This window comes from Myodes glareolus, chromosome 8 (assembly GCF_982192425.1).
Source record: "Myodes glareolus chromosome 8, mMyoGla1.1, whole genome shotgun sequence".
NCBI lineage: Eukaryota > Metazoa > Chordata > Mammalia > Rodentia > Cricetidae > Myodes > Myodes glareolus.
The window spans coordinates 71,605,314-71,618,557 of NC_142033.1; the positions used below are offsets into that span (position 1 = coordinate 71,605,314).

General features: G+C 40.8%; 1 protein-coding gene across 4 annotated transcripts in view; it reads right to left on the minus strand.

Annotated features, from left to right (window-relative positions):
- Positions 1–13,244, minus strand: part of Fam193a (family with sequence similarity 193 member A) — a 127,688-nt gene that overhangs the window by 41,661 nt on the left and 72,783 nt on the right. For 3 of the 4 annotated variants that reach the window (XM_085692025.2, XM_085692024.2, XM_085692026.2), the window contains 6 exons: positions 11,426–11,573; positions 7,682–7,759; positions 6,790–6,905; positions 6,433–6,675; positions 3,549–3,702; positions 3,245–3,424 (listed from right to left, as the gene is read on the minus strand). In XM_085692025.2, the coding sequence (XP_085548151.2) occupies positions 3,245–3,424; positions 3,549–3,702; positions 6,433–6,675; positions 6,790–6,905; positions 7,682–7,759; positions 11,426–11,573 (919 nt within the window). The remainder of the gene's footprint in view (positions 1–3,244; positions 3,425–3,548; positions 3,703–6,432; positions 6,676–6,789; positions 6,906–7,681; positions 7,760–11,425; positions 11,574–13,244) is intronic. The other variant, XM_085692027.2, reaches the window with a different exon arrangement.

A 13,244-nucleotide genomic window follows, 5' to 3' on the forward strand; every position in this document is an offset into this window, starting at 1 on the left:
TGGACAACAGTTCTTGGTCCACACATCAGATTGACACACAATGATGTCTAAGCAGGAAGAACAGCTTGTTCAGAGAATTAAGGATAGTGTTAAAACAAAAATTCTACATAAAGAGAAAAAAATAGATAAATCCGAAAACAAATTGAAGATGACAGAAAAAAGAATCTGAGAATCCCAGTAAACAAAAGAAATTACTCCTGTGTAAAATGTATCAAAAACTAGCAGAAGTGGAAGGACCAAAAAAAAAAAAATCCAGTATCAAAATGCATCTCTTAGCAATTGATAAATCTATATACTGCAAATCTAACCTCCATGAAGGTGGTATTAGGAGGTGGAACCCTTTGGTGGCTCTACCCTCATTCTTTCTTCATCCATCTAACGCTACTGTGGAAAGACGGCTGCTTATAAAGAAGCACACTGGTGGACTGAATGAGAGTGGCCTCCGTAGGCTCATATATTTAAATGCTTAGTCCCCAGTTAGTGAAACTATCGGGGAAGGATTAGGGGTTGTGGCCTTATTGGAGGAGGTGTGTCACTGGCGGTGATCTTTGAAGTTTCAAAAGCTCAAATCAATACCAGCTAGCTTTCTCCCTCTTCTATCTCACTGTGCCTTATGCTTAGGGATTAAGGTGTTAAGTTCTCAGCTACTGCTCCAGCACCATGCCTGGCTGCCTGCTGCCATGCTCCCCACCATAATGGTCATGGACTCACCCTCTGAACAATAAACTCTATCTTCTTTAAGTTGTCTTGGTCATCAGAAGAAAAGTAAGACACACACTACCAGACTAGGGGATAGGCCTTATTGTATTTCAAACTTACAACAGAGTCAACAGTCAAGTGAGCTGTGGGGTAGAGACCAACATAGAGACCAATAAACAGAATGGAATGTAGACCTGAATTTTTAATATGGGAAAATATGATCTTTAAAAAAAAAAACCAGTTCTAAGTCTAACCTTACACCATAAGAAATATTGAGTCACAAGGCAGTGGTGGTACACATGTTTAGTTCTAGCACTTGGGAGATAGAGGCAGGTGGATTTTTGAGTTCAATGCCAGCCTGTTCTATAGAGAGAGTTTTAGGACAGCTAGAGTTACACAGAGAAACCCTGCCTAAAACAAAGCAAAACAAGAAATACTGAGTCAAACAGATCACAGTATCAGTCAGAGGTAAAGTTATAAATCTAGAAGAAAACCACTTTGCTTAAAACAAAACAAAACAAAACAAAACAAACATAAAACAACAGAACTAGAATGCACTGAAACAAAATCCTTGGGGGCTGGAGAGACAGCTCAGAGGTTAAGAGCACTGGCTGCTCTTCCAGATGCTCTGAGTTCAATCCCAGCAACCACATGGTGGCTCACAACTATCTTTAACGATATCTGGTGCCTTCTTCTGGCTATGTACACGTACATGCTAGTAGAACATTGTATATACATTATAAATAACTAAATCTTTAAAAACAAAACAAAAAACTCTTGTGTTTTACAGAAGATACTGTAAGAGGCAAGCACTAGCAGGTGTGAGGACCTAAGCTCAGTCCCCAGCATTCAGTTCAGGTAGACAACTCAGTAAAATAAATATACACCACAACTGAGAAAATAGTGCAAACTAGAACTTGCACACAGTACATAAAGAACTCCTGCAACACAGTAATAAAACAGAAAAGAAACAGTCTTTAAGCAAATAAAAGGTAAGCACAAGGGTTTACCATTTCTCATGTATTAATACCAGTAAAATTTCAAAACTATGTTGTGACTCTTTAGGGGACTGTGGGCAATATTCTGACCCAATACTCATTGCCAGATCAGTTCTATGGACACATCTGTATATGAACAGGGTGTTAATAAACTAAATAGTTTGTAATGGTCAAAAGGAAGAAACAACACAAGTGCTGGCCAAAAGAGTTAAAAAAAAAAAAAGACAAAACCCCCAACACTTGCATAGCAGAACAAAGTGAAGTTAGTAGAATCAGAGTGATGAGGCCTTAGTTTCAGCCCATGGTATTACAGAGGGTGGGAAAAGGAAGGACAGGGCTAAATGAGGATACAGCTCAGTGGTAGGGAGTTTGCCTACCATGAGTGAATCCTAGAACTCAAACTCTTATAATTTCTCAGACTTTACTCAAGATTCTAAATTATTTATAACCAGGCATGGTGTCCACACCTGTACTTCCAGCATTTGGGAGGCAACATGATAAGGAGTTTATAAAAGGCTAGACTTAGCTACAAGGTATACTTTGTCGTAAACAAACAAAATCTAAAACAAACTAAAATACAATAATAGTCATACATACAAACAAACAAACAAACAAAAAACAAACAAAAAACAGGGCCTGAGGAGATAACTCATCAGTTCATGTACTTGTCTTAACAGAGGACCTGAGTTCAGTTCCTAATACCCATATCCAGTGACTCACAACTACCTGTAACTCTAGCTCCAAGGGGATCAGACACCACTGGCTTTCCTGGTCACTCATGTGCACATGCCCACAAAAACACATGTAATTAAAAATAATGAAAATAACTTTTAAAAATTAAAGTTACAAAAATAAAAAACATATAAAAGCACATCCTTCAAAGACACGTTAAGTAAAAAGCAACATAACTTTTCTCATAAGACAGGAAAGAGTAAATGTTTGCATTTGCACATAATGAAACTAGTTATCTCCTGGGCCTAGGAGCTGAAGGTACACAGGTGATGGGACACAGATGGGGGGAAGATGATGGCAAGATTTCCCAATTTACTCCTTTTGATATCACCTTTATTATTTTAAACACATACTTACATTACTCATTACAATGACTAATTAGCCAAGAGTCTAACCTCCATTTGTTCTTCCTTTCATTTAAAAAACACTTACTGAACTAATAAAACTGTGAAGCTGGGTGTGAGAACATACACCCCAGCACTTGAGTTTAGGTAGAAGGGTCATGAGTTCAAGGTCAACCAAGAGTAAGAACTGTATCCAACACAAACGATAAAACCCATCTTTCTTCTACAGACAAAATAAAAGAAAAAAAAAGCAAAAACCTGTCTCTAAGCACAGAGTGTTATAAAACTAACAACAATTGGAGATCTGAGCAATAGCAAAAAGAGACTAAAATATGAGTTGTATATAATTTATAAGTAAATTTGTTTCTCTACAGTTCTAATTTCAGGAATTGCTGGAATTGGCATAATTTCCTTCTATTTACAGAAAATACACAAAGAAAGAAACAGAAAATATGAAACAGAAGATCTTACCTGCTGTGCTGGGTAGGATGGAGGTGGAGTGTCTACTTTACTCTCATCTGCCCTTGGGCTACCATTTCCTAGAGCCTCATCTTCTTTGGGTGCTCCTGGGGGCTCACCACTACTTTCACCATCAGCATCTTCATCATCAGCTTCTGAAGAACTATGGCTGGTGCTGCTTACCTGAGGGGACTTAAAAGGCAGTATTTTGTAGCTTTAGTTTTCAAAACAATAGTAACGTAAATGAAGTGTAAAGACCACCACATCTGGCATTTACTGACACCCATACCTCCTCATAAAAAAGTTACACCCATACCTCATCTTTCAGGGCCATGTTTTCCCCACCACCATTCAGTTCGCTGTGGATTCCATTCATGTTGGCCACCACATTGGTATCATCGTAGTTAGTCAACGGATAAATGTCAGCAAACTTAGCTGACAATGGTGCGACGTCTTCATCATCACTACAACTGAGGCAAGCAGAGACGGTCACCATGAGGCCCTTCGTTTGGGGAGGACAGTGAGGAGCACCCCCCACTGAACACGACATCTCCTCTAAGGTCATGGGTCTGTTCACGAAGAGTGTTCAGTGTCACTCACACTACTTAACACCTCTTAGTCACCTGAACACAAAGAAAAGCCTGGATGAGTAACATCTGTGACTTGGAGAATGATGGGAAAAAATGTCCCACAGTAGAAACGCTGGCATGACCAAGATGAATTGGTAATACATTTCATTTGGCCTGAAAAGCTCTGGAGTAAAAGTGCCACCCCCCAAGTAGACATTATTTTTATGGAAATGTTAAGATACAAAAAGTAACCTCAGGTCTTTTACAATCACCAAATGGTTAGATAATATCCAGCTGACCAAAACTCCCAAGCACAATTATGTAACAACATAATAATTAAGTTAGCTATACTCAAGTCAGTAAATTGATTTGAAAATCAACTTCATCTATGCAATGAGAAAATGGCATGGTCACTGAAGAAAAAAAAACAGAATTTAAGAAAATCTTTAAAATATAACTTCCTAACATATGAGAAGAGCTACTGTAGATTAGGGATAACCAGACATGCCCACCCCAGTATTAGCTAAAACTTGCACCAATCTGTCCTTTATCTTGGCACACAATGATCTCTAAGAAGGTAAAAATCCTAAAGATCAGTCGTCTGCCTCCTAAGAAAAGGTTCAAAATTACAAGCACATGGTATTCTCTCTTTTGTTTTGAGACAGGGTCTTTCTATATAACCCTGGCTATCCAGGAACTCCCTATATAGACCAGGTGTTGACCTCACAGAGATCCACCTGCCTCTGCCTTCTGAGTACTTTCTATTTTCAAAACGAGGAACCTGATACACTTCACCAATATCTGAAGCTCACCAACAGGAGAAAAAAAGCACCCACCACCAAGGGAGTGTGTGTGTCTTGGCCAACAGTATTCCTGCAGTGTTCCCGCTGCCATGGTGTACCATGGGAAAACTGGTTCTGAAATGAAGTGGCCAACTCAGCCTTAAGCATGTACATGACAAGTGGAGGCTTCTCTGCCCCAGTAAGACCCACATTGCACTATACTGCAATGCCTGAAATGATGTTGCTGTTTCATCAGTTTAGAAACAGTACCAAGAAAGCTACATCGCAAGGATTTTCATTCACACAGGTTGATATTTGGAAGACACTAATCCCAAGTTGTTAGGGCCTTGAGTGTTGGAGGACATGAGTTACCCAGACCAACATGAGGGCAGTTCCAGTTCAGGTAAAAGGCTCCTGTAGCTGATGTTTCACTACTGATCACACATCAGAGTCCACTATTGATGATGGTAATTATGACAATAAGTGGGACAGTTTGATAAAGTTAATTGCAATTTCCTAACTTCAATTTTCCAGATTCACCTGCATGTTAAACTTCCACATGCCTGGTTAGAAACTGTATTAACAGATAGTGGAGAAATCCCTAAAATGCTTAAGACCTGAAAGAATAATCAGCAGAACTTTGTTCAATGAAGAATAAACTATGGACTTCAGCTCAGGCCTTTAGAATTATTATGTATTTGGGGTTGGGATAAGACTCAGTGATACAGAGTTCATATAAGGCCCTGGGTTGTAGTCCCCTAGCAACAATAAAATTAATTCACTGAGACCTGGAAAACAAGGATAAACATCGAAGGAAGAAAAAAATGAACACCAACATGAAAAATTCAAATGAAGTGTATGATGAACATTTCCATCAGTTCAAAGACTCTGAGGATCACGTGCAGCCAGATATAGTCAACAATCCCTCAAAATAGCACTTCTGCAGGACTAGTGATGGTTTCATGTTCAACTTACTTGACTTAAGAAACAACATAAAGCCCACTGGGGTGGCATATACCCTTTAATTTCAGGACTGAGGAGGTAGAGGCAGGTGGATCTCTGAGTGTGAGGCCAGCCTGGTTTACATAGAGAGCTCCAGGACAGTCAGAGCTACATAGTAAAACTGCCCCCCCCCAAAAAAAAGAAAAGAAAAGAAAAAAATGAGAGAGAGAGAGAGAGAAATGAAAAAGAAAATAAACAAAATGCCAGGTGTGGTGGCACATGACTTTAATCCCAATACTCAGGAGTCAGAGGCAGGTGGATCTCTGAGTTTGAGGCTAGTCTGGTCTACGAGTGAGTTCGAGGAACAATCAACCATTCAAACAAACAGATGAAAAAAAAAAAGAAGAAAGAAAGAAAAAAGAAATTATATATACCCATGTGCAAATAAACTTATGAAGTCTCTGCAAATGACAGGGTCACTACTGAGTTTACAGCCCCTTGCTAGTATGAAATGCACTTCTTATAATGTAGGGATACAGAAAACACAAACTTTCAATTGCTTGCTAAAGTGATCTGAGTTCTTAGCAAGACATGGAACGAGCATGAACACTGAGCTGACAATGAAGAGGATGAACAGCCACTGTCCACCTCAGGTAGAATGAGAAAATGAGATCAGAACTGTGAGACATTTCCCTGCATACCAACTGGTAATTATAAATTCACATTTTTTTCAGGTAATAAAATAGTTTGGGTTTACTGATTTCATGTTTTACAGGTGCTTAACACACTGAAAGATCCTTTTTTTTCTTTTTTATAAAAAGCACTATAATGGTGATCATATTTCTGATGTATGTATTTATCATTACTGGATAAATTTCTGAAACTCTATTATAAAGTCACAACTTACAAAGTTGGTGCAGAGCCATTGTCTGTGAGGATGAGTCTGGGATGTTGCTGAATTGTGATGGGAGAGCTGGAACCTGACCCTGAGCTTGCTGATGACACACTAGGTGGGCGCATCTCAGAGAGATAGTCGGGAGCAGAATCCACTTGGAGTGGTAGCTGGTGAATGTGGATGTCATCAGTGACGGGGGGATCCATGATACCACAAGTGAGGATGTGTGAGAGGCTGCAGTCATCACAAGCACATCTGATCGGGAATTAAGGACAATTACCAAGAAAGCCAACTCTCAAGGTTGGGTTCAAACCTCTGCTTGTTTCAGTGTGGGTTGAAGGTCAATAGCACCTAGAGAGCCTAGCTCACCTTCGCCTGTAGTTGCAGTTAGGGCAGTCTGGCATGCTCAACCGAGATGATGACAACATGTGTCTCCTGGTATCCGTGAAGTTGTTCTCACCAGTAACTACTTTCTTATTAGTTAACTAGAAGAAATTATCAAACAATAGCTTAAATTTGCAAGATACTTCCCCCATTTCCTGCACCACATTTCAGCTATGACAGTAATCATGCTCACTTACAACCCAAGAGGCCCACCTTTTGCAGATGGACAAAACCAAAAGAACAGGACAGTAGTAGCCTTGGATTATGTAGGCAGGGTCAGTCAAATCAAGAGTGAAGCATCAGAAACCTTTTAATGTTCTGGTCTCCAGAAGACACACCATATGCATTTTTGCAGATAGCCATAAGGTAGAACTGTTGCAGACACCAAGTTTACTCAGTCTACTCTAGATACTAAGGACTTGTTAAGACACCAGAAATTGAGGCTCATATGTGGAGTAGACTGAACCTAAGAGATGTGTTGGTAGTAGCACCGGGAAGGGTGTGCCAGAACTTAATTGGGCCTATCAGCACATTCAGATAAAAGGGCCTCTGTTTCATCCCACTGGTGGGAGCTCAACTTCAATCTGATGTAATAGGTTAATTGGTGCAAAGGGGAAGGGGGAGTTCAGGGAGTATGGTCTTTGTACCATTTTTCACCAACTCCAACCAATATTATTCTTTTCAAGAAAGTATATGGAAGACCAAGAAACAAGTAAATGCAGTCAGTTTATCTAAAAGTTAAAAATCACTTTGTATAATGACTTTAATACTGGCAGGAACTGTCAATGGTCTTCACTGGTATCCTGTAACACAGAGCATGCTTACATATTAAGGTGTCACTTTTCTGTGCAGTAATTTGCCTGTTCAACAACCTTACCTGTTCTTCAATTAATCTCCTTTGCTTAAAAATCTCCCAGTCTTCTGTTAACATGCGCTGTTTGGTTTTCATTGTCATCTAGAAAGAAGATATAAAAATAAAAAACCTTAGTAACAACTACACAAAACATTCTCAAGGAAGATTCTTTTAAATGACTTTAAAGAAATGTATAGACAAGAAAGATTACCTATGAACAAAACAGAGGTGCAATATAAAAGAATGAGTCACCAGCTATTTTATTTCAGCCTCTTGCTTGACACTCATAATACTACCACAAGTACTTTACTCACACGGCAAACAGCCTCAGAGAGCAGGGTACATTTCCTGTGCTGAGGGAAGTAAGTGCTTGCTCTCAGGCACTTGACAGACAAGCTTGGTTGAGGACTCCTGGAGCTGATCTGTTCTACCCATATACATGACCTTCCTAGTTCTGAGAACATTACCTCTATTATTAACCTTTACCTATGTGTAATTCCAATAATAACATAAAATAAATTAGAAAATTAAAAAATGAAATATAAGACAATGCAACTTGAGAATTCAGAAGAAAATATGAAACAAACTAACCAAGGAAACCTCAAATGTCTGCCAATCCTCTTAGGCACATTCTCTATTCCAAGAACTAAGACATATACACCCCAGCTCACACCCCTCTCTCCCAAACCCCCAAGAGCAGCAGCTTCTCAGTTAATGCTAAGACTGCTAGCAGGACTGTGGGGACCAAAGCAAACACTAGTTACTGTTGGATGGGCTTTGTTACCAGCTGTCACCACAGAAAGTTTACTATCCCCACTACAGAAAGTTCTAGGTGCTGCACATGTTTAGGTGAAGTATAGAGTGCCTACATAACACTGGATTCCTCACACTATTGTGTCCAGTAGCAAACCCAGATTAGTGTAAGTGGTAGCCCTTTACAGGAGACACGAGTCATCCTATAACCTTAGCTGACTTAAACGAATCTTCCCTGGGGACAAAAGCAAGCTCTCCTATAATTGCTCTCAATGCAGTGGCACTTTGTGGCTCTCCAGCTCCTCATCACCTTCTATGTATCTTTCACCATTATGACAAGAGTTAGCCAGGCACAGGCTGGTGTGTGGTGCTTTGCTTTGGTTCTTCTCTCTCTCTCTCTCTCTCTCTCTCTCTCTCTCTCTCTCTCTCTCTCTCTCTCTCTCTCTCTCTTGAGACAGGGTTTCTCTGTGTAACTTTGGAGTCTGACCAGGCACACACTCTGTAGATCAGGCTGGTCTTGAACTCACAGAGACCCGCCTACCTTTGCTTCCCGAGTACTGGGATTAAAAGTGTGCACCACTACTGCCCAGCTTCTTTCTTTTCTAGTGATTTATTATTTTATGTGTATAAGTGTTTCGCCAGCATGTATTGCTGTATGCCATGTGCATGCCTGATGCCCAGACATGCAATAAGAATGTGTTGGATTGCCTGGAACTAGAGTTACAGATGCCTATAGGCTGCCATGTGGGTATGGGAATCGATTCTGGGTCCTCTAAAAAAGCAGCCAGTGTTATCAATTGCTGAGCCATCTCTCTAGCCACCTAGTCTGGTTCTTGACTGTCCACACAAGGTTCACATGCCAAAGGCTTGTTCCTTAGCATGCAGTACCATAAGAAGGTAAAGGAAATCTTTAGGAGGTAGCTCCCAATGGAAGCTAGGTTACTGGAGTAAAACCTTGAAGTGCGTATTAGGACCCCAGAGCCTTCCTCTCTGCTTCCTGGAGTCCTAAGGACCTTCTCCATCATGACCTTCAGCCATGTGCTGTGCCACCACAAGAACACAGCACAAGTCAGGGAATCTTCCTCTTAAAAAAGCTGGTGATTCAAGCCAGGCGTGGTGGCACATGGGCTATTAACCAGTATTCAGGAGGCAGAGGCAAGAAGATCACAAGTTTGAGGCTTGCACAGACTATAGAGTAAGACCCGTTACAAACAAATGACAAACTTGTATTCTCTCACAGTGATTGGAAACTGAGCAATGTCTTTTTGCCTTGTTGTTTCAGAGTACTAATGGCTCAAACCCTCACTGCTTCTCCCCAACTTTAATAACTTCAACTAAACAGTCATGTTCTGATGTCATGGATGTTCTCTACAGAGTTCACATTGTCAGCAGTCTGCCTTTTCAAATCTACATATTTAAAAAGAAAACAAACTTTATGATTTTGTATAAAATAGAAAAGCTCATGTAAAACTAAATATCATTTATGTGACTCTCTCATTGTCATGGTAAGAAGCTGAGCTGGAGTTAACTGTCAGGGTCCTTCACAGGATCTTAGAAGGCAGATTCTCAAGGAAGAGTTATCTTCCACTTTGGCTCCTCCCATTCCCGGACCCAGATCTCTCTGCTGCCAGAACAGCAGGGCTCAGAAAGCAGACTGGTATGCATATAGGGCTCAAAGGGAGGGCAGTTGTTTGCCCCTTTTCTGGGGTTGCCAGCTACCTATAGGGTCAAGACCTGATTCTTGAGGCTGTAAGAGGACAGCTCCAGCTGAGGCCCCACCCTTACTAAGCCTGTCAGCCTGGCCATTCTCCTGGCCTCCCTCCCCCAATCCATTGGCAGACCCTGCAGTTAATTAACCTGTTATAGTCAGTCCCCCAAACTGTAATCCATTATTCAGCTCAAGAAGAGACTTGTTCCTGGCACAGCTGGAGAGCAGATCTGTCTATTAAAACCAAACAGAAAAGATAACTTAGGGCCACCCCCACTCTAAAGAAAGTAGAGAGCAACAACTGCTTCCCCAGAAGGGTCAACAGTCTCAAATAGTAGGGAGGACATTGTACAGGCAATGACTATACAGACGCAATCACATCACAGCAGAATCACAGGTCTCGCAGCGTCTCTGGCCCCAAGACAAGCTTAGCAGCAGTGAATCTCATACAGTGACAAAAGTGGAACTAGTGCACTGATACCATGAGGGTCAAAGTCAGTAAACAGGGAGAGTTTCCTCAAATTCTGAAAAAGAAACCCCCCTTCTTAACCACTCAGAAGCAAACAGGGAAAGGAATAAGGGCTCAATCAGTATCTGAATGGCACAATGATCTTGGGCTTCATGTCAAACCAGCTTATATCTGACCCAAAACAGCTATCATGTCTGTTTAAAAATTGTCTTGCATGCACAACACTGGGCTGCCATTTCTTCCTTCCTTTCTCTTTTTCTTTCTTTCTTTCTTTCTTTCCTTTTTTTTCTTTTTCTCCTCATACCAGCATCTTTAAAATAATCTTTAAAACCTAAAGCCTTTTTTGTTCTGTTTAACCAGCAGGTCTACAAAGGCAGGGGGCCAGGATGAATGACAGAAATACCATCTTAACAACATGCCTGGTGTCTCCTCTGAGATGTAGTGGTCACTTGACACAGTCCCTTCAGAGCCATCTCCAGCAGACACATCCCACTTGTCCTGCTATCCTCTGCACTTATGTCTACTCTCTGTTTGGCAGTTCTGGATGAAGAAAGAATGAGCTCTCAACAGAACCATGATTGATAAATGGCTGCTGGACCCAAAATGCCTGGTAACTTCCTAATGTCCTTCATTAGCACACAGACAGTAGATACAACGTTTCTGAAGATCTAATTGCTGTTGCCACACAACAACAGCCACGTCAGAGGTCTGTGATATTGCAAGGTTTCTACCAGGGTACACCAAAGACCTATGTTGGGAGCTCAGCAACTCAAACTGTAGCTAGCAACTTGGCACAGAGGCCTCAGAGTGCAGGCTGTGCCTAGGGAGCAACGTTTACCTGTTCATCCACATAGGCATCAATTCTCTTCTGACACTCTAGCCACTCCTCAGCAACTTTGCGCAATTCTTCCTCAGAACGCTGGTACCTCTGCAGCAAGGTGCTGTATGTGTCTTCATTGCAAGTGTCATGGGTGGTGGTTCCTAGCCTAGGAGAGAGAAGACCTATCACAAAGGAAGAGCCCAGAAGCTCCTGGCCAGACAGAAGAACCTTACTGACTGTTGCTATTGTTTATCTTTATCATCCCTTTTTACAAAACCACATAGCAAAGCTGCTTCCTGGGCTTAAAAGATTATATACACAAAGCACTCTGAACAGAACCACATATAAAGGAGTTGCTCAGAGAAGTGATAGCGCCTGAAAAGAAACTAACAAGAATTCTAAAAAGGTATAACATATGGAGCTGTATACATATTTCTTATTAACATACAATGACCCCCCCAAAAAACAAAATGTTTAATGACAAATATAAAACATAGAAATGTTACAATTTAAAAATGCAGGTTTTGAAGTGAAAATACATTCATGTCAAGGAAAGGTATGACTGAAGCATGTTTAATAAAAATACATTGTGCATTAACACAAGAAAAATATGTGTAACAAAAACAAAGCTGTTTATAGTGTCTACCACTGCATGATTTTATCTGTAATAACCTAATGGGTTTTACTTTTTATAAATTTATTTTTATTTTATGTGTATGGGTGTTTTGCCTGCATGTATGTCTATGTGAGGGAGTCGGGTCCCCTGGAACTGGAGTTACAGACAGTTGTGAGTCATGGCATGGGTGTTGGGAATTGAATCCGGATCCTGTGGAAGAGCAGTCAGCACGCTTAACCACTGAGCCATCTCTCCCACCATGACCCCCCCAGTGGTTTAATAATAAAAAGAAATAACAAAGTTACTTTTAATCAAAAATTTTTCACAGGTAGAAATAGACAGAAGTCATTGCCAAAATCTTTTCCTTTTCCTTTCTTTGTCAGGGTGTACCACATTTGTGAACACTGTAAAAACGGGACTCACAGAAAATCTACTGGTTGCAAGGTCACCTGCACAGGTGTCCATCTAGGCTCTGCACCAATGCCTGGCACCACCTAGATCCCAAGAACAGTCTCACGTTGCAGCCCTGAAATAGGTTTTCTCCTGATTGCTACTGCTGCCAGCCTTGTCCTTCATTGAACTGATTCCAATTTTCAATATAAAACCCAATTCACAAGCTGGGCAGTGGTGGCGTATGCCTTCAACTCCAGGACTAAGGAGACAGAGTCAGGTAAGGTAGATCTCTGAGCTCAAAGAGAGTCTGGTCTATAGGGTGAGTTCCAGGACAGCCAGGATACACGGAGAAACTTTGTTTCAAAAAACTAATAAAAAATAAATAAATACCAATTCCCACATGTGGGTTGAATGAGAACTGTCCCCATAATCTGGGGCATCTGAACACCAGTCTTTAGCTGGTGGTGCTGTTTAGAAAGGTTTAGGCAGTGCAGCTTTACTTGAGAAAGTATGTTACTGGGGACCAATAGGCTTTGAGACTGAAAGTCTCATTCCACTTCTAGTTTGCTCTCTTTGCTTTATGATCACGGCTGAGATGCAAGTTCTCAGCTTCCTGTTTCTGCTGCTGTGCTTTCCCACCACTGTGAACTCTTATGTTTCTGGAACTCTAAGCCCAAATAATCTCTTCCTCCTATAAGTTGCCTTAGTTGTAGTGTTTTATCACAGCAACAAATAAGTAACTAAGATACCATAAACTTACAGACTGCCTTTCTTCCCAAGTGTTCTTTCTCCATTTCTAGCTGTTCCAAGTTACAAACACTATCTGAA